Below are 25,739 nucleotides of genomic sequence, written 5' to 3' on the forward strand. Positions count from 1 at the left end.
CACACTGAGACACTCTGAGACATATTGTCTCTGTGGACACTTTATTTTTTGTTGTTTTATTTCATTGATCTAATTTTTATTGTTTTTTAATTTTATTTTACGTAATTTTTGTTTTATATTTTTTAATTTAATTTCATATTATGTTTTTATTTCATGTTTGTGTTTTATTTTATTTTATGTAATTAATTTAATTGTTAATTGTTTAATTGTTTTATTTTATCATTTATTTTATTTTATGTAGTTTTGTTTAATGTTTTTAATTTAATTTGATCTTATTCAATTTAATTTCATTTTAATTTCTGTATTTCATTTCATGTATTTTTTATTGTATTGTATGTTATTGTATTTTAATTAATTTTATTTTATTATTTTTTATTTTTGTTATGTATTTTTGTTTTATATTTTTAATTTAATTTAATTGTAATTGAATGTATGGTATTTTATTTCATATTTTTAAAATTTTTTATTTCAATTAAATGTTTTAATTGTATGCTATTGTTTTTTATTTTTTATTTTATTTGGTGTATTTTAGTTTCAGATTTTTAATTTAATTTAATCTCATTTTTATTTATTTTTTATATTATACATGATTATATGATTCATTCTGTTCTTTAATCATATATTTTAATTAACTTCATGTTATTTCATTTCATATTTTATTTATTTTTAATTTAATTTTATTTCATAATATTTATTCTGTATTGTCATGTTATTGCCATAATATTTTACCTTAATTCCATTTCATTTTATTAGGTTTTTTTTTTGTATTTTAATTTAATTTAATTTTATCGTCATTTCACAGTTAGAGTTTATTTGTTTATTGATTATTTTCATTTGTTCTTTAACTTTATTTAAAACAGTTCAACACCTCGTAGGAAAATAGAAACAGCACAAACAATATGAACAGATTTAAAACAAATTTAAAGCAGCGAGACTTTATTTACAATAAATTAGAATAGATACATATTTAAATAAATAAAAAATAAAACAATTGTACGTGTATCTATACAGATATATAGAATATAAACTCACGCTGGTTGCTTTTGAATTTTTTTAAATAAACTTTATTGAATAATAGTCATATTTTCAAAGTAAAAGTGTTTGAAACTGAGTAGAAAAAAACCCGGAAAAATAAAAAGACTTCAGAGGAAATAAAGTCAAAAATAAATAAAGATATAAATAATAAACCACAATTTAGACATAATAACGTTATTTTGTCTTCATTTAAAAGTTAACTATGGTAGTTTGTTCCGTGTTGCTTTTATTGTGAAGTTTGGGAGCGGAAGTGTGACACCGGAAGTAGTCCGTCGCGGTTCGTCTCCGTCCTCTCGGTGTCTCTTCGGTTCAGGTCAGCACGAGACAAAATGACCTCAGATTTATTTCAATGAAACGCGATTAACCGATTGATCACCGGCGGTTTGTTCACATCAGAAATGACGTGTTAATCCGGTGTTCGGTGACGACAGCGGCGTTTCCAGTGGAGCTACATGCTAATGCTAACAGACAGGATGTCGTCATTCATTCATACTGAGGGGACGTTATTAAAAGTAATGAGTTAATAAAAAGTGAACCCTTTAATCTTCCGGGTTCAGTTTGATTTTATAATTAATTTAAATTAAAGCTAACTGATGAAAATAACTTTAATTTAATTCTTTGTCTTATCACACATAACTTATTAATTTGATTTTAATGATCACAGTAAACCTTAAAACAGGAACAAAACACGGGTCGTCCCTCTTACAATTATGAATTAAAACATAAAGTTACACACATTAGTTCATCTCTTGATGACGCACATATGTGTTTATGTATTTATGTTCCCACACAGACACGCTGAGGACACGCTGAGGACGAGGTCTGTGTCCAGGTTCTTCAGTCAGACATGAACTCCACACGGTGCTGAAGATTTAAAAATCATTTTGCGGTAAGTTTGAGGGCGATGTCTCTATTTCAGGCTGGGTGGAAACACACATTATAGATAGTGTTATTTCCTACATGTTCTCAGCTGTGAGTCAAACGTTAATGTCTTCGTGTGGTCAGAGACGTGTCCGACATGTGGAGACATTAACGTCTTTGTGTGGTCAGAGACGTGTCCGACATGTGGAGACATTAACGTCTTTGTGTTGTCAGAGACATGTCTGACATGTGGAGACATTAATGTCTTTGTGTGGTCAGAGACATGTCTGACATGTGGAGACATTAACGTCTTTGTGTGGTCAGAGACGTGTCCGACATGTGGAGACATTAACGTCTTTGTGTGGTCAGAGACATGTCTGACATGTGGAGACATTAATGTCTTTGTGTGGTCAGAGACATGTCTGACATGTGGAGACATTAATGTCTTCGTGTGGTCAGAGACGTGTCTGACATGTGGAGACATTAACGTCTTTGTGTGGTCAGAGACGTGTCCGACATGTGGAGACATTAACGTCTTTGTGTGGTCAGAGATGTGTCCGACATGCAGAGACATTAACGTCTTCGTGTGGTCAGAGACGTGTCTGACATGTGGAGACATTAACGTCTTCGTGTGGTCAGAGATGTGTCCGACATGCAGAGACATTAACGTCTTCGTGTGGTCAGAGACGTGTCTGACATGTGGAGACATTAACGTCTTCGTGTGGTCAGAGACGTGTCCGACATGCAGAGACATTAATGTCTTCGTGTCGTTACAGACGTGTCCGACATGTGGAGGTGAAGACACAGTGTGATGGACGCCATGCTGTCTCACAGCAGGAGGACACTGGCTCTTGTGAGAAGCTGCTCAGGTGTGTGCAGGACATGCTCGTCCTCCAGCAGCAGCCCGTCCATGGCGTCTGATGGCAGCTTGGCGGGACTCGTCCTTCGCTCCCGGTCCACAGATGTGTACCAGAACCTGGCTCTGGAGGACTGGATTGACGCCAACGTGGACCTGCAGCGCAGCGGCGTCCTGCTGCTGTGGAGGAACCGGCCATCCGTGGTCATCGGACGCCACCAGAACCCCTGGACCGAGTGCAACCTGCCGGCCATGAGGAGGGCGGGGATCCCTTTGGCCCGCAGGCGGAGCGGCGGCGGGACCGTTTTCCACGACCTCGGGAACCTCAACCTGACGTTCTTCACGTCCAAGAAGGCATACGACCGCAAGAGGAACCTGAGGGTCGTCACCGAGGCTCTGAGGCGCGTCAGGCCGGAACTGGACGTCCACGCCACAGACAGATTCGACATCTTACTCAACGGACACTTCAAGATCTCAGGTAGGGATGGATGACGTCCGCCACGTATCCCAGAGTGCACTGCAAGGGAAACATGTTTTTGATGTTTACAGGAAGTGCGTCCAGGCTGAGCAGGAAGTCATCCTACCATCACTGCACGCTGCTGCACTCTGCCAACCGCTCCGCCCTTGCCGCCGTGCTCCGCCCCTCCTGCCCCGGTATCCACAGCAACGCCACGCCCAGCGTCCCCTCGCCTGTCGCCAACCTGCAGGACCACGCCCCCACGCTGCACTGGGAGGAGCTTCTGGACGCACTGGTGCACCAGTACAACACAGGTACTCTGCTGGACACACCTGGTTACCATGGCAACATGATGACTGACTGCAGGGTCAATAATAATAATAACATAATAACCACCGTCACCATGACGACCGGCTGAGACACACACATAAATAAATAACTTCAGGACGGATTGTTTAAAGTTCAGACAACAAACACCTGCTGCTGTTACTATGGAAACTGTTGTCCTTTGTGTTGTAAATAAAGTTGTGGACGTATTTAAAGAGCAGCTGTGACATCACCACTCTGTGACCTCATCTGACCCTCAGAGTTCGGCCTCCACGCCGCCTCCACGCTCGTGGACCCGGCTGACGAGTCAGCGTTTCCTGGTATCAGCAGGGCGGCGGCGGAGCTGCGCAGCTGGGACTGGACGTTCGGCAGAACACCAAAATTCAGCGTCCAGACCGTCCTGGAGCTGACAGACACTGCCGGCGCTCGCAGCTCCGCCCGGCTGCACGTGGAGGTGAAGAACGGCGTGATGGAGAGCTGTGAACTGGACGTTCCCGCAGACTGGCTGCCGCGGCGGCTGAGCGGCGAGCTGAGCGGCGTGCTGGTGGGCGAGAGGTTTTGCGCTCAGCGAGCGGCCGCAGCAGTTTGTGAGCTGCTGAGGTCAGAGAGCGGCGAGCTGCGGAGCAGACTGCACGTCCTGTGGGACGCCGTGGTGTCCGCCATGGGCTGAAGTACAGACGACCAGCTGTGTGTGTTACATCACTGTCATCGTTTTTTTGCACATATGGCCATGAGATAATTAATCAATAAACAATAAATATAACTTTGGAATAAATAAATAAATGAAAATAAAATAAATGTATTTTCTCATTTGAGGAAACAAAAGAAGTAAAACCATAAATAAATTCTGTGTCGATAAGTTTATTATCGATTATTGACACCAGTTCACGGCTCACAGCCATCGTCACAGGTCATGCCGCAGCGCGCATGCGCATCACGGCGGACTGAGCCATGCGTGCAGCTAGGAGCTGTGACGTAGAGCGGACAGGAAACAGGAGGTGTCACTCTGATGTTTTCTCCCGGAACTCAGACTCATAAAGTTGTTTATGAATATTTACTAGCAGTATTTTTAAATTACTTTCAACCTCATAATATTTACTAACGTGTTGTTGAATTATGTGTCAATTTATTTCCGTTTAAGCCTGTTTATCAGTGAGGTTCATCGTCACTCTGTTTAAACAACACAACATTAAAAAGAGAAACGGAACAAAACATCAGATTGTTTTTATTCCCACAACATATCGTTTCATAATAAAAATGAAAAGAAAATAAATATTCTTAGATTTTTAAATTTTAATTTGCAGAATTTTGATATTTGCTTAATATTTTTGTGGCTTCTTTTTTTGTCGAGGTTGTTTCATTTTCACACAAATAAAACTGACAACAAACAAACAAACAAGATATTTATCTCACATTTACTGTAATGGGTTTCTATGGAAACGGCAGCGCGTGCACAGCTCTATTGGATGAAGGAGGGGGGGAAAAAGGTGCGGAGTGACACCTCCTCCTGTGTCCGCTCCGAGGCGATCTGTGTGTGGATGTGAGCCGTCGTGAGTGTCGGTGCAGCAGCGGAGCGAGAACCGGAGAACCGCAGCGGCAGGATGGGGAAGAAACAGAAGAAATCCGGGGAGGACAGGTACGGGGAAACTCACCTGGGTGGCACACATCACCTGAGCGCGCTGACACCGGGCACGCGACAACTTTACCGCCGCGCGGACACCTCAAACACAGGCCCGGCTAGCTGCTAGCTGTTAGCTTAGCGGCTAGCGGCTAACCACGAGTCAGAGGAAGTGAGCGGGTGATGGTTTAAATAAAAAAATGCTCAATTACACGCCACACACACACACGGCCGAGCTGACACGCGCTCACCTGGGCTCACCTGAGCCAGCACGAGCGTGTTTACAGCCCTGTGGGTGTTAGCTCGAGGAGTGGTTAGCATAACTTAGCTTCCAGAGAGCCGGTTGTTAGCTAGTGTCAGGGCTGAACCTCCAGCGCCACGCCGGGCTTCAACCATCACACATCGGCCCTGACAGTCACTGAAACCGGCCTGGACACGGCTCTGTGACCGCGCCAGGAGGCTAGGTGCTAATGCTAACGGCAGTCACAGCCACGCTGGAGAAGCCAGGCTAGCTGTTAGCATCGTTATCTGTGACATGGATGTGACAGCTAACAGAGGGGCTGATGTAACACACCTGAGCTCTGTGTCAGGTACTCACGTTACTGTAGTAACAGTATTCCTGAGAGGAAAAGTATCCAGAGTATTACTGCAGTAACAGTACTGTGAGAACAGTCCTCTGAGACGATAAAGGTTAAATGAGATTAAATGTGTAAATTTCTGTGACAAATGTTGGATTTCCTTTGAGATCAAAGTCGTAAACTTACACGAATAAAAACAAATATTCTAACTAAAAAAATGAAGCAGAACAAACTTTAATTTTCTCTGGAATTAAATTTGTAAATTTATGAAAACAACTTGTATTTTTTCAAGCAAGTCATAAATTTACAGCATAAGAAAAAAAACCTTTAAATATATTCTGAGATTAAATTTGGGAATTAAAAAATAAGATATTTTTGTAAGATTATAGAGTCATACATTTATGAAACAAAGACCTCAGAATTTCTGAGACTTACGTAAAAAATGTACAAGTTAAAAACTCGAACAGTGACGTAAATTTACATGAAAAAACCCCACAAATTTAAAAAAACCTTTTTTGAGAGATTACAGAGTCATACATTACTGAGAAAAAACTGATATTCTCTGAAATAAAACTTTAATTTATAGAAAAAAAACATTAGTATGTTTCTCCAAAACACAGATGGATTTTGTCAGAAATTAAAGTCACAAATTTATATAATAAAAGACTTTTCTGAGATTGAAGTCATAATTTATGAACAGAATCAAAAGAGTCGGACCTGTAACACAACAGTGTCGGCCTCTAGTGTGACATATAACATACGTGTCAGCAGTTCTTTATAAACAATAACAATGACATCACATGTCAGTAACAGTCATTTAGCGTCCCTGTTATATGGTGGATGATCTCGTCCTCTGCTCGGAGGGTAAGGAGCTCCTGGACCTCATTGTTTGAGTTAGCTGCTAACTGCTAACAGCTGCTGTTCTTCTTTGAGTTCGCTGCTAACTGCTAACAGCTGCTCTTCTTCTTTGAGTTAGCCGCAAACTACTAACAGCTGCTGTTCTTCTTTGAGTTAGCTGCTAACTGCTAGCAGCTGCTGTTCTTCTTTGAGTTAGCTGCTAACTGCTAACAGCTGCTCTTCTTCTTTGAGTTAGCCGCAAACTACTAACAGCTGCTGTTCTTCTTTGAGTTAGCCGCAAACTACTAACAGCTGCTGTTCTTCTTTGAGTTAGCCGCGAACTACTAACAGCTGCTGTTCTTCTTTGAGTTAGCTGCTAATTGCTAACAGCTGCTGTTCTTCTTTGAGCTAGCTGCTAACTGCTAACAGCTGCTGTTCTTCTTTGAGCTAGCTGCTAATTGCTAACAGCTGCTGTTCTTCTTTGAGGAGAACAGCAGCTGTTAGCAGTTAGTGGTTAGCTTTAACCAGCAGACACAGACTGGATCAGTTTGATGTGTCTTTGTTGGATCAGTTTTGTGTCAGGTGACGATGACCTCAGTCACAGGGGGCTGATGGGAAATAAAAGGCTGAAGAGAGAATGTGGAGTCAGCAGCTCTTTGTTCTCTCTCTCTCTCTCTCACACACACACACACACACACACACACACACACACACACACACACACAAGGTCAGTGTTAAAGCCCGGACATCAGCCACTATTGATTGATAGTTTGATTGATTGATTGATTGATTGATTGATGATGTCATTGATGTGTCTTTAGTGCCAAAGACAACGGTATCGACATTGACGCTCTGGCCGCAGAGATCGAAGGAGCCGGAGCCTCCAAAGAGTCCAAAGGGAAGAAGAAAAAGAAAGGAGCAAAGAGAGACGACTACGAGTATGGCAACACTCCTCCTCCTCCTCCTCTAACACCTGGGCCCTGTTTTAGAGAAATCAAAGAAAACTTGAGTTTTCCGTTTCTCAAAGCCAGCTCAGCGTAACTAGTCAGTTACTATGGCAACACACTCTGTGAAGTAAACCTGCTGAGTCACAGGTTTGATGTATGTTAGACACATGACCTCATCACGAGGGATGCACTGAAATGAAAATCTGTGGCCGAAGCCGAATAATATTAAACGCTTGGCCGAATACTGAATGCTGTTGTTTAGTTTTTCATTAGTTTTTGCAGATGAACCCTCCAGATTAGTGTTATCACGGTACCAAAATTGGGACCCACTGTACGATACCAGTGAAAGTATCACAGTTCTGAGTAGTATCAGGATACCACAGCGAAAATGAGGCAGATGTGCCTTTTGTCATTTATAAAAAGATAAATCACTTTTCTATAATACATCAATGATATTTCAATGGAATAAATTACTTATTGACTTATTCATATTCATCAATAAGTGATGAACATAGGGGGGATCAAAATAAAATAAATAAATAAAATAAGAATCAACCAGCCACCCTCCTCCCCTGACAAGTAAAGAACAGTCCCTTCATAAGTAAAGAACAGTCCCTAAAGTGCGGTGAGGTTTGTGGGCCGTGAACGGCTGGTTTCTCCTCTGACACGTCACATACCTGTGTTCGGCTGGCTCGGCTGTTCAGGTACTTCTGGGCAGTCATGACACCAAGAAGAGGATATTATTGGAGCCGACTTCTCCGTCGCCGGTAAGCCGATGGCCGCCATATTTGACAGGAATGCATTACTGTCTGTGTCTGTGACCCCCGTTCAACCCACAACCGATGGGATTCGCCTTTCGTTTCTGCTGCTGGTTGAAATCTGTAGGCTGCTCGCACAGCCTGCTGAATGATTTAAGCCTATTTTGCTCGCTCAAAACTATTTCTAGTCGCAAATGCGAGTGCCGTGACGGACAGATCGCCACACTGCCGACATTTTACTTATTTATTATTATTTTACTTATTCCACTAATACCGAATGTGTGGTTTTTTGCAATATTCGGCCGAATATATTTGGTTACCAAATATTCGGTGCATCCCTACTCATCACATGACATCACATTACCGGTTAACAAATCTCTGATTCAGTTTTGGATGAAATCAGTGGCTCTGATTTTAACTCCACTTCCTGTCTCTGAGAATCATGTTATCTGCACTTCCCTCAGGCTGACTGAGCCTGATCAGCTGCTCTGTTTCTCAGATCAGGATCAGAGATTGTTGAGCCTGCTTTCTGAAATAGGGCCCTGACCATCTCCTCGTCTTCATCCTCTTCCTCGTCTTCTTCTTTGTCTTCATCCCCTTCCTCCTCCTCCTCTTCTCTCTGTAACTCAGTGTCTTCTTCTGTTTACCTATGTGTGCTCCTGCAGTGAGGAGGACATCCTGAAGGAGCTGGAGGAGTTGTCTCTGGAGACGCAGGGTGGGAAAACAAAGGTAAACATCCCTGGACCACTTTGTCCCCTTCATCATCATCATCATCATCATAAACATATGATGTCCAGATTCATCAATGTGACCAGAAAATAAATAATAAATAAATAACAGAACATCAGCAGATAAAATATAAGTTAGATATTTTTTTCATAAACTCAGGTTTTTGAATTCTCAAAAGAAAAAAAAGAAATTAAACATTAAGTAAATTATTATTATTATTTTTATTATTATAAAACCTTTAGTTATGATTATACAAATAAAATACAGGAGTTAAAAGAAATGCAAATTAAATGAATTACCTAAATAAATCAAAAGTAAATAATATGTTGCCTTATTATTTTTCCTTAAAGTCAGGGCTTTCATTTAGAATAATAATAAATCAGTTAAAACAATAAGTAATGATAGTAATAACATTGATAAATAAAATAAAAAACAAATTAAATTAATTAATAAGATCTAAGTTGAATAATGTGTGGTCTTTTTTTCTTATTTTTATTAAAGTCAGGTTTTTGAAGTAAATACTAATAAACATTTATCAACATTAAAGTAAGAAAAATAAACAAACTTTAAAGTGAAATAAAAATGATCATTAAATACAAACTAAAATATATAAATATTAAAGACAAAATAAAATACAAATTAAATGAAATAATAAAATCTAAGTTGAATAATGTGTAGTCTTTCTTATTTGTATGAAACTCAGGTTCTTTGAACTGTCAGTGAGTTTTTCATGATCTTCTCGTACTCGTACTCGTCGTCCTCCGCTTATCCGGGTCTGGGTCGCGGGGGCAGCAGCCTCAGCAAAGAAGCCCAGACAGTCCTCTCCCCAGCCACTTCCATCAGCTCTTCCGCGGGAACCCCGAGGCGTTCCCAGGCCAGCCGGGTGATGTAGTCCCTCCAGCGTGTCCTGGGTCGGCCCCGAGGTCTCCTCCCGGTTGGACATGCCCGAAACACCTCAACTGGCTCCTCTTGATGTGGAGGAGGACGATCTCATTCTTTTGGTCACTACCCAGAGCTCGTGACCATAGGTGAGGGTTGGAATGAAGATTGACCGGTAAATTGAGAGCTTCGCTTTCTGGCTAAGCTCCCTCTTCACCATAACGGACCGGTTAAGCGCCTGCATCACTGCTGACGCCGCCCCAGTCCGCCTGTCAATCTCCCGCTCCATCCTGCCCTCACTCGTGAACAAGATCCCAAGATATTTTAACTCCTCCACCTGAGGAAGGACCTCCCCCCTGACCTGGAGTGGGCAATCCACCCTTTTCCGGCTGAGGACCATGGCCTCAGACTTGGAGGTGCTGATTCTCATCCCAGCCGCTTCACACTCGGCTGCAAACCGCCCCAGGGAGAGCTGGAGGTCACTGTTCGATGGAGCTAGGAGGACCACGTCATCCGCAAAAAGCAGGGATGAGATTCTCCCATCACCGAACCTGACACCCTCCACCACTCGGCTGCGCCTAGAAATTCTATCCATAAAAGTTATGAACAGAACCGGTGACAAAGGGCAGCCCTGGCGGAGTCCAACCCTCACCGGGAACAGGTCCGACTTACTGCCAGCCACGCAAACCAGACTCATGCTCTTTCGGTACAGGGACTGGATGGCCCTTAGCAAGGGGCCACCAACCCCATACTCCTGGAGCACCCCCCACAGGATGCCCCTGGGGACACGGTCGTAAGCCTTCTCCAAATCCACAAAACACATGTGGACTGGTTGGGTAAACTCCCATGCCCCCTCCAACACCCTGGCGAGGGTAAAGAGCTGCTCCATGGTTCCGCGTCCGGGACGAAAACCACATTGCTCCTCCTCAATCTGAGGTTCAACTATCGACCGGACTCTCTTCTCCAGCACCCTGGAGTAGACCTTACCGGGTAGGCTGAGGAGTGTGATCCCCCTGTAGTTGGAACACACTCTCTGGTCCCCTTTCTTGAAGATGGGGACCACCACCCCGGTCTGCCACTCCAGAGGCACTGCCCCCGATGTCCACGCAATGTTGCAGAGGCGTGTCAGCCAGGACAGCCCTACAACATCCAGAGCCTTGAGATGTCCAGGACGAATCCCATCCACCCCCAGGGCTCCGCCGCCTCAGAGTTGTTTCACTACCTCAGCAACTTCTGCCCCAGAAATTGGATGACCCGCCCCTGAGACCCCCATCTCTGCTTCCTCACTGGAATACGTGTTGGTGGGTTTGAGGAGCTCCTCAAAGTATTCCTTCCACCGCCCGACAATGTCCCCAGTTGACGTCAGCAGCTCCCCGTCCCCAATGTAAACAGTGTGAGCAAGTTGCCGCCTTCCCCCCCTGAGACGCCGAACGGTTTGCCAGAACCTCTTTGGAGCCGATCGATAGTCTTCCTCCATGGCCTCACCGAACTCCTCCCACGCCCGAGTTTTTGCCTCCACGACTCCTGCCGCTGCGCTCCGCTTGGCCCGCCGGTACCCATCAGCTGCTTCCGGAGACCCACAGACCAACCATGCCCTGTAGGCCTCCTTCTTCAGCCTGACGGCTCCCCTCACCTCTGGTGACCACCAGCGGGTTCGGGGATTACCACCACGACTGGCCCCAGCGGCCTTGCGGCCACAGCTCGCAACCGCCACCTCGACAATGGCAGAGCAGAACAAGGCCCATTCGGACTCAATGTCCCACTCCGCCCTCGGGACGCGGTCGAAGCTCTCCCGGAGGTGGGCGTTGAAGATGGACAGGTTCTTCCGCCAGGCGTTCCCAGCAGACCCTCACTGTTCATTTGGGCCTGCCAGGTCTGCGCGGCGTCTTCCCCCACCATCTGATCCAACTCACCACCAGGTGGTGATCAGTTGACAGCTCTGCTCCTCTCTTCACCTGAGTGTCCAGAACATATGGTCGCAGGTCAAATGATACGACTACAAAGTCGATCATTGACCTGCGACCTAGGCTGTCCTGGTGCCACGTGCACCGATGGACATCCTTATGTTTGAACATGGTGTTAATTATGGCCAAACTGACCGCACAGAAGTCCAATAACTGAACACCACTCGGGTTCAGATCGGGCAGGCCGTTCCTCCCAATCACGCCCCTCCAGGTCCCGCTGTCATTGCCCACGTGAGCGTTGAAGTCCCCCAGCAGAACAATGGAGTCCCCGGTCAGGGCACTGTCCAGCACCCGTCCCAGGGACTCCAAAAAGGGTGGCTACTCTGAACAGTCAGGACCCGTTCCCCGACCCGAAGGCGCAGGGAAGCAACCCTTTCGTCTACTGGGGTAAACCCCAATGTACAGGCAGAGAGTCTGGGGGCTATCAGAAAGCCCACCCCGGTCCTCCGCCTCTCACCCGGAGCAACTCCAGCGAAGGAGAGAGTCCAACCCCTCTCAAGGACTAGGGTTCCAGAGCTGGAACTATGTGTCGAGGTGAGGCAGACTATATCTAGCCAGTAGCGCTCAACCTCTTTCACAAGCTCCGGCTCCTTCTCCGCCAGAGAGGTGACATTCCATGTCCCAAGAGCCAACTTCTGTAACCGAGGATCAGACTGCTAAGGCCCCCGCCTTGGTCTGCTGCCCAATCCACAATGCACCGAACCCTTCTGGATTCCTCTGCGGGTGGTGGGCCTGCAGGGGGACGAGCCCATGTAGCCGGTTCGGGCTGGGCCCGGCCGGACCCCATGGGCGAAGGCCCGACCACCAGGCGCTCGCCCACGGGCCCCAACCCCAGGCCTGGCTCCAGGGCAGGGCCCCGGTAACCCTCCGGGCCGGGTACCTGTGTCCTTGTTTGTATCTATCGTGAAGGAACCAATCTGCCATGGGAAACCTTACCAGGGGCAAAATGCCCCCGACAGCATAGCTCCTAGGGTCATTAGGGCACTCACACTCCTCCACCACGATAAGGTGACGGTTCTCCGAGTTTTTCATGGTCTTATGTCGCTTATATTTTTTTTTGTCAAAAAATTGATAATTTTTTACCAAAACTGACGAACATAAAAAAAGATTCACACAGCATCCCATAATCCTCTGTCAAGATGTTTCCATACATCAGTGTCACGGTTGTTTATCCCTGTCACTTAAAGCTGTGTCTCCATTTAACTCTGCAGAAAGTCGACCCTGCGCAGGAAGTGGAGAGCGTCGAGCCTCCGAAACCAGAGAAGAAGAAGACCAGGAAGGGAAAGAAGGGCGGCGCCAGCCCCGAGGATGAGGAGGGAGATGACGAAGGTCAGGTGGATGGAGAGAGGAACGGAGAGCAGAAAGATGCCAAGGTCAGGAAGTCAATGTTTAAACAACCCCAAGAACATTTAAATTCAGAAAGCAGATGTTTTGTCTACGTCACAAAGATTTAACATACAATAACTTTATATTTCAGATTATAGGAAATTTATATTTCAGATTATATCAAGTTTAGATTTCAGATTATGTAAGGTTTATATTTGCAGACCTGCCAACCTGTACGCATTTTGCGTACCAGGCACGCATTTTGACATCAAAGTACGCTGGTACGATTTGATGCTCTAAAAGTACGCATATCACTCGATCGCGCATTTCGCCGGTTTCAGTGTATCTGTCTATGCAAGATGTCACTCAAGTTGATACCCGGTGAATATAGGTGCGTAGGCGGAACGAAAAGATTTTGGCCAATCAGATTGCTGCATATTGCCCCCCCCGCCCTCCCATCCACGGCTGACTAAGAAAGATGCGCTTGATTCAGTTCCATCCAGTTAGACAGTATACTGTCGCCCTCACCGTCAAGATAGATGAACCCTCTTCGCCCACACCTCTGGGTAGTCCTCAGTGATGACTCTATCAATTCAAACAACGCTGACAGGTAAAATGACGTAAGAAATGCAAAAATTGAGAGCTTTGAGAGCTTCTGTCTGTAAACAGTTAACTTTAGCTTGTGTCTATTAGAGCTAGCTTCTATCTTAGCAGTTAGCTTCTGTCTGTAAACAGTTAACTACAGTCTCATAGCAGTTAGCTTCTGTCTGTAAACAGTTAACTACAGTCTCATAGCAGTTAGCTTCTGTCTGTTAGCAGTTAACTACAGTCTCATAGCAGTTAGCTTCTGTCTGTTAGCAGTTAACTACAGTCTCATAGCAGTTAGCTTCTGTCTGTTAGCAGTTAGCTCTTATTAGCTCCTCACCGTCAGCTCAGACTGGAGTTACCGTGTGTTCAGTCCGGTAGACGGTAGCACCTTCTCACGCCCGTTTAAGAAATCTCACTCCACCGCCGTGCACGATACAGAGAGCAGGGGAGGATTGTAAACGCGCGACCATGTAGAGACAGAAATGACACGCGGTCTGTAAATAAGATAAATAACATAAGGCTATTTAGTTTGTTTAATAGAAGGACAAGGTGTAGACCTGTTCTATAGGAAAGGTTACCTTAAGTGACTTCTTTGTGATTTGGCACTATATAGAAAATAAAATTAAATAAAATTAACTTGACCTTCAAGGGGGGGCGGGGTGAGGTGCCCCCCTAATAAAATGGTAGGGCAAACACTGAAGTAAATAGTGTCAAAGTCGCCTGTTGTCGATACATTGCTGGTGAGAATTGTACCAAGGTAAGCAAATTGCAGACAAATTTGCATTCAACTGTGTTATGAAACCATGTGCCCTGCCTGAATAACTATAACACACTTATGATAAAAAGACGTTTTGTTTGATGAGTCTGCTGAATTTCTGTAAGAAAAAAACAAGGCAATAAGAAGAGAGTTCTAATAGGTGTCGTACTACACAAGAACATGATGAGGAATGCTAATGTAATGCACTTGTCTATGATCTATTATCTATTTCTGTATGAAATTGCATGAAAATAGGATTTCGCCATGTGATGTGTCAAAATTTTCTCGGGGGAGAGCCCCCCGAATCCCACTTGAAATCTTTCTTTTTGTCACAACAGGACATAATACTGTATTTTTTAAGCAGATGATCAGTGCTACCATCAGATTGATGAAATTGACCTTGATCTGTGCCATAGAACAAATATTGGGCGTCTATGGATGTATGTGGGGCTTAGGCCTATAGATATGAATATGTAAACGTACGCTCGTTTCTTCTGTTTGCCACATGTGCATATTGACTTTTATGGTAAAAAAAAAAAAAAGTGCCGCCGTGTCCGCATATGTTCATGACCACGCACAAGTGTCTGGTAAGGTGGTACTCATAACCTTTCTTCAAGGTTGGCAGGTCTGTATTTGAGATTATAGGAAGTTTATATTTCAGATTATATTTCAGATTATATAAGGTTTAAATTTTAGTTTATATACATTTTATATTTCACTCTCATCACCATTAAAAACAAACAGCAACACTAGTCAAAGTAATTTGTCCCTTCTGAGCCTCTGTCCTTAAACGTTTCTCTTCACGTCTCCAGGCACCTCCTGCTGCTCCTCCCTCTGACTCTGATGACGACAGCGGCTCACGCTCTCGCCTCAACGCCAAACGAGGCAGCAAACCGCCAGTATCTGACGAGGACACAGCTGTGAGGAAGGGAGGAGGGAAGGATGACGACGTGTCAGAAGACGACGACGAGGAGTTCCCCTCCAGGAGAGACAAGAAAAAGAAGAACAAAGGCAAAGCGGTGAAGGCGGACAGCGAGGACGAGGAGGACGAGGAGGCAGGGGGTTTCAAGATGAAGACAGCGGCGCAGAAGAAGGCGGAGAAGAAGGAGCGAGAGAAGAAGAAGAAGGAGGAGGAGAGGCTGAAACAGAAGAAGCTGAGGGAGAAGGAGGGCAGCGTGGAGCCCAAGAAAGAGCCAGAGAAGACGACAGAGGAGTCCACGCCCCCTCCTGTAGCTCCACCTGTAGCAGCAGCAGAGGAGCAGGAAGGGGCGGAGCCTACAGGGGAAGGTGAGACAGTAACAGTGGAGTGTAGTATTGACATAAAGTTAAATAGTTTTCTAATAAAGTTAAATAAAGCACTGTTCTAATAAAGTTAAATTAAGTACGATTGCATTTATCATTTATCATTCTAGTCTTCTTAAATGTCCCTAAATGGACTGCATGGCTTTTTTTCATTAAGTCTTCTTTGTTGTTGTTTTGTTGTTTGTAGAGGAGATGGAGGGCGACAAGAAGAAGAAAGACAAGAAGAAGAAGAAAGGGGAGAAGGAGGAGAAGGAGAAGAAGAAGGGACCCAGCAAGGCCACAGTGAAGGCCATGCAGGAGGCTCTGGCCAAGATGAAGGAGGTGAGGCATTGTGGGAAATGGAGTCCTGGAGCGGTGGTGGGAGAACTGTCTCTAAGAGCTACGTGTTTTTTAACGTGCTCTGTGTTATTTTTTAAGGTTTTGTTGCGCATTTTATGTTATTATATATTTATGTGGGGTTTGTTTGCATTTTTTCTTGACGTCTTGAATGTTGTTTTTTTTTAGGTCTTTCACATGTTTTATTTTAGGTGCTCATCACGTTTCTTTTTAGTGTTTTTACGTCTTTATGTGTGCTGTTTGTAGGAGGAGGAGCGAGCCAAGAGGGAGGAGGAGGAGCGTCTGAAGAGGTTGGAGGAGCTGGAGAAGCAGAGGCAGGAGCAGGTAACAGCTTCTCCTTTCATTTGTCCTTTGACTGTCAAGAGTGCTGTGTGACTCCTGACCCCTCTTATTCCTCCTCCTCCTTCTCCTCCTCCTGTAGGAGCGTCTGGAGCTGGAGCGGAAGGAGAAGAAGAAGCAGAAGGAGAAGGAGAGGAAGGAGCGTTTGAAGAAGGAGGGGAAACTGCTGACTAAAGCTCAGAGGGAGGCTCGAGCTCGCGCTGAGGCCACGCTGAAGCTGCTGCAGGCTCAGGGTGAGGAGGCGTCCACCATTCACATGGCTTTGCTCCCACAGGAAGTCCCGCCTCCACAGCACTGACAGTATAATTACTCCATAGTACACAGCACTGACAGTTTATTTACCTGTGCAGGTGTTGAAGTGCCATCCAAAGACTCGATGCCAAAGAAGAAGCCGGTCTATGGGAGGAGGAAGAAGCCCAACGCTCAGACTCCTGAAGGTACCAACAGTGAAGCTAACAGGTGGCGGGGTCCGCCTCTGTTCACCCTGATGCACAGTAACACTTCTGTCCCTCATAGAAACATCAGAGGTGACCTCGCCGACGTCGGAGACACCAGAGCCCATTGCCATGGAGACGGAGGCTGGGACGCCGGCAGTTGAGACGCCAGCAGCAGAGCCAGGTGAGTTGGGAGGAGTAAGGGGTTAGAGATAGGATGATGACGACGACGATGATGATGATGATTTTGGGGATGTTTTGTCACCATGACGACCTCCTTTCCTCTACTTCCTTTCTTTCTGTCTCTCTGACCTCGTCCCTTCTGTGTTTTGTCGTCCTCCTTCGTGTCGCTGTGGACAGAGGTGAAGCCAGAGGCAGCAGTGGACGACTGGGAGGCCATCGCCACCGATGAGGAGAAAGGTGAGGAAAACCATCAGACTGAAGTACAAGTACTGGTAGTTACTTGTAGAAGTAGAAGTACCCTGAGTACTTGAGGTAATCCTTGTCCTGTGTCAGAGTTGAAGAAGGTCCACATCGAGGTGAAGGAGGACACCGCCGCTCCACCTCAGCCCACGGGCAGCGAGGAAGATGAGGAGGACGAGGAGGATGAGGAGGAAGAGGACGAGGAGGATGAGGAGGAGGATGACGATGAAGATGATGATGAGGAGGAGGAAAGTGAGGAGGAGAAGGAGGCGACAACGACGACGGCGGCAGTGAGTCAGGCGAAGCGGAGGCCGACGAAGGAGAGCGAAGACGAGAGCAGCGGGAGTGAGGATGATGACGGGATGACGAAGGAGGAGCGACTGTACGACCGAGCCAAGAGGAGGATCGAGGTGAGAGGAGGACAGGAGTCAGAGTCAGAGCTTGTCTGTCCTCAGCTCCGCCTCCCACTGACCTCCTGTTTCCATGTGTTTCCATAGAAACGGAGGGCGGAGAACCTGAAGAACGTGGACCTGGACAGACTGAGAGCTCCTGTGGTCTGTGTGCTGGGACATGTGGACACTGGGAAGACCAAGATCCTGGACAAGGTGACCTCTACTGTTTACTGTTTACTGTTTATTGTTCAGCGTTTGTTGTTAACTGTTTAATGTTTACTGATTGTTAGCTGCCTGTTAGCTGTACAGTTCCTGTTAGCTGACTGCTTGCACAGACTTCTTGTTTGACTGGATCCTGTTGGTATCGTAGGAGCAGTGCAGTAATAAACCTTTCTTTGTGTGTGTGTGTGTGTGTGTGTGTGTGTGTGTGTGTGTAGCTGCGACACACTCATGTCCAGGACGGGGAGGCCGGAGGAATCACTCAGCAGATCGGAGCCACAAACGTCCCCAAAGAGACGATTGAGGAGCAGACCAAGATGGTCAAAAACGTACGACAACACACACACACACACACACACACACACAGTGGTGATAGCTCAGGGGTTCTTCGTCATGTGTTGATCATGTGTGTGTCGTGTGTTCAGTTTGACAGAGAGGACCTCAGGATCCCCGGCATGCTGATCATCGACACACCAGGACACGAGTCCTTCAGGTAACTCAGACCCTCAGTCCTCATGTCGTCATGGTGACATGGATCCAACTGTGACCTGACTCTGTGTGTGTGTGTGTGTGTGTGTGTGTGTGCGCGTGTGTGCGTGCTCAGTAACCTGAGGAACAGAGGCAGCTCTCTGTGTGACATCGCCATCCTGGTGGTCGACATCATGCACGGCCTGGAGCCGCAGACGCTCGAGTCCATCAACCTGCTGAAGGAGAAGAAGTGCCCCTTCATCGTCGCCCTCAACAAGGTCAGTCTCCTCCTCCTCCTCCTCCTCCTCCTCCTGCTGCTGCTGCTCCTCACCTGTCTGCTTCTTCCTCTTCATCTTGTTATTTGACGGTGTTTGTCGTGGTCAGATCGACCGTCTGTACGACTGGAAGAAGAGTCCAGAGACGGACATCGTGGCCACGCTCAAGAAGCAGAAGAAGAACACAAAGGACGAGTTCGATGAGAGAGCCAAGGCTGTTATCGTGGAGTTCGCTCAGCAGGTGTCACTCATTACATCATCACCTCATCAGCCAATCAGAGCAATTATTGTCTATAAGGGCTTTAAGCGTTTTACATATTTACAATGTTATATTTGTTTTAATGAAGCTGAGACTGCACATTAATACAAGTTATACAGACAACTAAATACGAGATTATTTACAAAAAATATTATCAAAAAATGTATTTACTAAAGTACGTTAACAAAACTATTTTACAAAAATTGAATTAACGAAAAATATATCTACAAAAAATAAATTAAGGAAAAATATTTCCACAAATAATACAATTACAAAAATACATATACATGAAATATTTCACAAAAAATATATTTACAAAAATACATTTAAGAAAAAATAACAATTAATTGCCCGGAGTGAACACAACATAATGTTGTGGTTTTCTGGTGTCAGACTGGTTTACCAAATCTGATTCAAAGTTTTGCGTCACATTTTTTACGTGAGTTTGAATGCGAGAATATTTTGTGACTTATTTTTCAAAAAATAAAAAATAACTTTTTTCCCACCGTATCCCAGAGTCCCTTGAAATAGAAAAAACTTGACAAATATTGTTAATGAATTTAAATATATTTATGTATAAAAGACACAATAATAAATAAAGGTACAATAAGTAAAATTGAACCAACGTTACAGAATTATTTTTTATGTGGACCTAAAAATTAATTAGAATCAGAAATACTTAATTGATCCCTGAGAGGAAGTTGTGAATAGTTACAGTAGCTCCGATGTAAAGAATAACTGTAAGTAAGAATTAGAATATGAAATACAAGTATATAAATATGAAGCAGTAAAATAAAATAGAAATGAAAATGTGCATTAAAATAAAAATGAAAAATAGAATGTGCATCATGCTAACGTGTTTAACACCAGTACTTAAGATATTTGAATGTTAAAAGTAAAATAAATATCGTCACTGTGCTGAGGCTGTAAGTGTGAAATTTAACTACAATATACACATCAGTAGAATAAACAAGGCTAGATTATTAAAGTAAACGGTACAGTGTGTAAAGTGTACGGTTATGTCAATGATGAACCGATACTGTAATTTTAGAAATTCTTCAGGTTGTATTTTTTTATGTATTTATTTTCCTTTTTTATTTTTTATTTAGTTATAATCTGTAACTAAGCCCAAAAATTAAATTTTGTATAATTTTCAACAAGTGTAATTTTTCATGTGGTTTATCATGTAAAGTATTTCTTCAATTTACTGAATTTGTATTTGTTTTTAATAAAACCATCCCCCTTTTTGTAGTTTTCAAAAGTTGTGTGAAATTTCTATGAAAACAAAACAAAAATTCACAGATGTCATTAATACTACAACCCAAGTTGAAATATTTTTAGACAGTTATTTGAAGAAAAAGCTAATATTTTAACAAAGTCGTAATATAGTTGTATTTCAAGTAAAAGTTGAAATGTTTTGAGAAAAAAAAATTAATGCAGAAATACATTACCAGAAGAAATATTGGTATTCTCTTAAAGTCCAAATAATTCAAGAGAAAAAAATGTAAGGAAAAAACTGTAATAATTTGAAATAAATGAAATATTGAAAACCAAAATGTTAAAGAAATATTTGTAATATTTTAGGAAAAAATCAAAATACTCTCAGAAAAAGTTTAACATTTGAGGAAAAGTCATACATTTAGGAAAAAGTCCAAACATTTTGAGAGGACACAAAATATCATGAGGAAACAAAGGTCAAAATATTTTAAGTAAAAAAGTATTGTAAGAAAAAATATATTTGTAGAAAAATAAATGAAAAATAAGTTAAAATATTTTAAGAAAAAGTTGAAATATTTTGATAAAAAAATAATAGTTAATGCAAAAATATAATGTTATGAAAAAAACATATTGTTATATTTTAAGAAAAAGTCCAAATAATTTAACAGAAAAAAAATATCAAGAACAAGTTGTAATATTTTGTGAAAAATATTTAAGACAAAATGAAAAATATTGTAAGAGAAATTTGTAATATTTAAAAATTCAAAATGCGAAACTCTAACTTCCTCTACAGTTTCCACAGTATCCAAAAGTTGTTCTGAAACAATAAAAACCTAACAAAAGTTGTTGATATATTTAAATAAATTCATACACAACAGGAACAGCAGTGGGCCCAGGACGGAGCCTTGAGGAACCCCTTCAATAACTTATGTTGTTGTTCCTCAGGGTCTTAACGCCGCCTTGTTCTATGAGAATAAAGACCCCCGGACATTCGTGTCATTGGTTCCCACCTCGGCCCACAGTGGTGACGGGATGGGAAACCTCATCGCCCTATTGGTTGAGCTCACACAGACCATGTTAGCGCGTCGGCTAGCACACTGTGACGAGCTGCGGGCTCAGGTCATGGAGGTAAGAGATGTTTGTAGATTCTATGTGATCTCCACAGTTTGAACGGACGCAGCTGACGGATTCCGTGTGTTCAGGTGAAAGCGCTGCCCGGAATGGGAACTACAATAGACGTCATCCTGATCAACGGCCGTCTGCGGGAGGGAGAGACCATCATCGTGCCGGGGGTGGAGGGACCAATCGTAACGCAGATCAGAGGGTTGCTGCTACCACCTCCTCTGAAAGAGCTCCGAGTCAAGGTAAAAGCAGTTTGTTTCAGAATAAAAGCCCACAGAAACTCTGCCCATGATGTCGCTGATATCAGAACAGAAGTATGTGGACACCTGTGTTACAGTCATGTGATGATGTAACCCGGGATTATGACATCATGGGCGTCACTACGTGTTTTACTCTTCTTCTCTGAGAGTTTAATTGACTGGTTGATTGATTGATTGATTGATTGATCGGTTGGTGTGTGCAGAGCCAGTACGAGAAGCACAAGGAGGTGTCGACGGCTCAGGGCGTGAAGATCCTGGGTAAGGACCTGGAGAAGACGCTGGCTGGGCTCCCCCTGCTGGTGGCTTACAAGGACGATGAGGTCCCCGTCCTGAAGGTAACACACAAACACACACACACACACACACACACACACACATACAGAAGGACTGTACTGGCCCCGTGAAGCTCCCAGTTGACCGACTTGCTGCTGGTTTTCAGGACGAACTGGTGCGGGAGCTCAAACAGACTCTGAGCTGCATCAAGTTGGAGGAGAAAGGCGTTTACGTCCAGGCGTCCACGCTGGGGTCACTGGAGGCGCTGCTGGAGTTCCTCCGCACGTCTAAAGTCCCTGTGAGTAGACGCTATATGTCTGAGCTTTTACTCTGAAAAGCAACAGGAAGTAGAAGCTGACAGAGGAGCTGTGTGTGTGTGTGTGTGTGTGTGTGTGTCTCTGCAGTACGCTGGGATCAACATCGGCCCGGTTCATAAGAAGGACGTCATGAAGGCGTCCACGATGCTGGAGCACGACCCGCAGTATGTCATCTTGTTGTTTATAGGTTGACAGAAGACGGTTTGATTTCATAAACAGCTCAGTGACAAACTTTATTTAGATCTTTAACAGTTATAAGAAGTCTTAATAATTACAGAAAATATATATTGTGACAATAACATTTAAGTAAAGTAAAACTTGAGAAGAAAGCTGTAATATTTTAGCAACGTCCTAATATTTGATCATATTTGAAGAAAAAGTCAAATTATTTTAAGAAAAACATTAGATTTTGAGAAAATTCCTTAATGTTTGAATAAAGTCAGTGTTGTGAGGAAAAAATATATACTTAGAGAAAAAGTAATATTTAATGCAAAGATATAAAATTATGAGAAGGAATATTGTTATTTTAAGAAAAAATCTAAATACTCTCAGAAACATTTTGAGGAAAACTCATGTAGTTGGAATCTAGAAGAAATTTAAGTTAAAAATAATGTAATTTGAGGAAAACAGTTATTTTGTAAGCAACAATTAAGATTTTAAGAAAGCTGATATATTTTAAGTCAAACAAAATATTTTGAGAAAAACATTTAAATTTAAACATTTAGTGCAAAATAGGGCTGCAACTACTGATTATTTTAATTGTCGACTAATCTTTCGATTATTTCATTGATTAGTCGACTAATCATTTTATCGAAAAATGTGTTAAAATGCTGAGAAATCTCGGTCCGTCTCTTCCAAACCCCAAAATTATATCATCTAATGTCTTGTTTCGTACTCATGCCAAAGGGTTTTAGTTCACCGTCATCGGAGAGTGTGTAAAGCTGCCAATATTTGAACGTAAGAAGCTGCAGTAGGAGTATTTTTCTAGTACTTTTCTATGAAAAAAGACTCAAACCGATTAGTCGACTACTAAAATAGTCACCGATTATTTTAATAGTCGATTAGTCATCGATTAGTCGACTAATCGTGGCAGCCCTAGTGCAAAAAACCAACCAAACAAAAAAAAAAAAAAAACACATTAGGAAAATAAATACTGCAGTATTTTAAGAAAATCCGAAAAATATAAGAAAAATAATGTTAAGAAAAAGTTGAAATATTTTAAGAAAAATCTTGATATTTAGGAAAAGGTCATATTATTTCCAGTTGAAGTTGAAATCCTTAAAAAAATTAACCATTAACCAAATTATTCTAAGAAAAAGTCATGTTTACAGGACAAAGCCGTAACATTTTGAGAGGAAATATTCTGAAATATCGTGAGTAAAATGTAAAATGTAAAATGTCATATTTTAACAAAAAGTATTTTTTCACCTATTAGAAAGAGAAAATGGAATTTTAAGCAAAATAAAGTATTAAATTCAGAAAAATTCATAATATTTTAAGAAAAAAAAATTGCTAAAAATTTATATTTTAAATAAAAGTTGTCATATTTTACAAAAGGCTGAAATATTTTCAAGAAAATTTATATTTTAAGTTAATAATTTGAGAAAAAATATTCTAAGAATGTCTGAATATTTTTCGATAAAGTCAACATTTTAAGCAAAAATTTTCATATTAAAGAAAAAAATATGTTTTTAGAAAAACTAACATTTTAAGGAAAGCCCTAATTGTTATATTTTTTTAAAAGTTGAAATATTGTAAGCAAATTATTCATCGGACGGGAAAGAACGGAGCTGTGGTTTGTGATGCTGATGATGATGATGATGATGACGACGACATACGTGTGCAGGTACGCGGTGATCCTGGCGTTTGACGTAAAGGTGGAGCGGGAGAGTCAGGACATGGCCGACAGTCTGGGCGTTCGGATCTTCTCGGCTGAGATCATCTACCATCTGTTCGACTCCTTCACCAAGTACAGGGAAGACTACAAGAAGGCCAAGCAGGACGAGTTCAAGTAGGAGGACGCTGCCTTTGTTTATCAGGCTTTGTTGTCGTTGTTTGTTTGTTTGACTCTTTGTTTGTGTTGTGGTCAGGCACATAGCCGTGTTCCCGGTGAAGGTGCGAGTTCTTCCTCAGTTCATCTTTAACTCCAGAGATCCCATCGTCATGGGCGTCAGCATCGAGGCCGGGGTCCTCAAACAAGGGACGCCGCTCTGTGTCCCCAGCAAAGGGGTAAGCCACGGCCACAGACAGCGAGCTTCCTGTGTGACATCATTCACCTGATTAACCACGCCGTCCGTTTCAGTTCGTGGACATCGGCGTGGTCACCAGCATCGAGATGAACCACAAGGCTGTCGACACCGCCAAGAAAGGCCAGGAGGTGTGCATTAAGATCGAGCCCATCCCCGGGGAGTCGCCCAAGATGTATGGACGCCATTTTGAAGCCACCGACATCATCGTCAGCAAGGTGAGGAGGATGAGGGGGCGTGGTTAAACTCTGTGGAGACATTTTTATTTAAAACATCTGAGTCAAGAGTTCGCAGGATGTTTTTTTTGTCTGTCACCACGGTAACGAGGAAAGCTTGTTTCCTGGAGGGTGTGGTGTCACAGCCAGGAGACAGGCATGAAAGAGAGGAGGAAATAAAGTAGGTAAGGAGGAAGGAAGTGAGGGAAGGAGAGAAGGTAGGAATGGTTTCATGTGTGTTTAGTTTTTAGTTTTAATCTGAAGTTTAACGATAAATTCTACGTTGAAGCGTAGCTAGAGACACATTCTAAAGCCAGTCGTCAGACTCCGTCACTACGGCAACAGGCTCACGTCCGTTTTTTTTTGTTTTTTTTTTCATTTTTAGGCCTCCGCGCCGCCAACAGCCGAGACTGAAGGGGTTTTCAAATTGTCAGACCGTTGATCTGTCCATCCAGCGCTACGTCTGAAAAACATCTTGAGGGAATTTCCTCCACTTAAACACAAACATCCAGTCCGATTTAACAAAGAAATTACTAGATTTGGGTGGTCAAAGGTCAAGGACCCTGTGACCTTGTGTCAGTCTTATTCTTGTGGAATTTCCTCAAATTTGGCACAAACGTCCATGTAGACTCAAGGATGAACTGATTAGATTTAAGTGGTCACAGTTCAATGGTCAAAGTCACTGTGGCCTTGTGTTTGTCTCATTCTCATGAACACAGTATCTCAAGAATGCCTCGGGGGAATCTCCTCAAATTTGGCACAAACGTCTACCTTGACTTAATGATTAACTGGTCAGATTTTGGCGGTGCGGCTGTGTATGAGTGAACGCTGACAGTGTCTCTGTTGTCGTGCTGGTCAGACATTCGGTTCAGTGGTGACGTCAGAGTGTGTTTGTGTGTTTTCAGATCACGCGGGCGTCCATCGACGCTCTGAAGAACTGGTTCAGAGACGAGATGCAGAAAACCGACTGGCAGCTGATCATGGAGCTGAAGAAGACGTTCGAGATCATCTGAGGGACCGCAGACACACACACACACACACACACACACACACACACACACACACACACACTTCCTCCCTCAGATGGCGCCGGAAACATTACAGAAAAAAAAAAGACGTGAAAG

At 43.2% G+C, this 25,739-nt stretch overlaps 2 protein-coding genes across 6 annotated transcripts; both read left to right on the top strand.

The window, feature by feature from the left end:
- The first annotated feature begins 1,285 nt into the window (after positions 1-1,285).
- On the top strand, positions 1,286-4,919 carry lipt1 (lipoyltransferase 1). Of its 5 annotated transcripts, none has more exons than XM_049570098.1 (5): positions 1,286-1,348; positions 1,829-1,924; positions 2,673-3,230; positions 3,302-3,523; positions 3,797-4,919. In XM_049570098.1, the coding sequence occupies exons 3-5, from the start codon at positions 2,708-2,710 to the stop codon at positions 4,204-4,206; spliced, it is 1,155 nt and encodes a 384-aa protein (XP_049426055.1). In that variant the 5' UTR covers positions 1,286-1,348; positions 1,829-1,924; positions 2,673-2,707; the 3' UTR covers positions 4,207-4,919. The 5 variants fall into 5 exon arrangements, with proteins under 5 accessions (XP_049426055.1, XP_049426058.1, XP_049426054.1 ...); XM_049570101.1 differs by having other exon boundaries at positions 2,731-3,230; XM_049570097.1 differs by having other exon boundaries at positions 1,301-1,547.
- Positions 4,920-5,033: 114 nt separating this feature from the next.
- Positions 5,034-25,739, top strand: eif5b (eukaryotic translation initiation factor 5B). Its single transcript, XM_049570051.1, has 26 exons — positions 5,034-5,172; positions 7,391-7,507; positions 8,940-9,003; positions 13,058-13,219; positions 15,330-15,804; positions 16,007-16,140; positions 16,402-16,479; positions 16,577-16,727; positions 16,845-16,931; positions 17,011-17,112; positions 17,289-17,348; positions 17,445-17,761; positions 17,849-17,956; positions 18,181-18,291; positions 18,388-18,455; positions 18,567-18,708; positions 18,815-18,946; positions 21,128-21,310; positions 21,385-21,546; positions 21,768-21,899; positions 22,004-22,135; positions 22,242-22,318; positions 24,001-24,165; positions 24,245-24,383; positions 24,457-24,618; positions 25,521-25,739. The coding sequence occupies exons 1-26, from the start codon at positions 5,138-5,140 to the stop codon at positions 25,626-25,628; spliced, it is 3,603 nt and encodes a 1,200-aa protein (XP_049426008.1). The 5' UTR covers positions 5,034-5,137; the 3' UTR covers positions 25,629-25,739.

This window comes from Epinephelus fuscoguttatus, linkage group LG24 (genome assembly GCF_011397635.1).
Source record: "Epinephelus fuscoguttatus linkage group LG24, E.fuscoguttatus.final_Chr_v1".
Classification (NCBI taxonomy): domain Eukaryota; kingdom Metazoa; phylum Chordata; class Actinopteri; order Perciformes; family Serranidae; genus Epinephelus; species Epinephelus fuscoguttatus.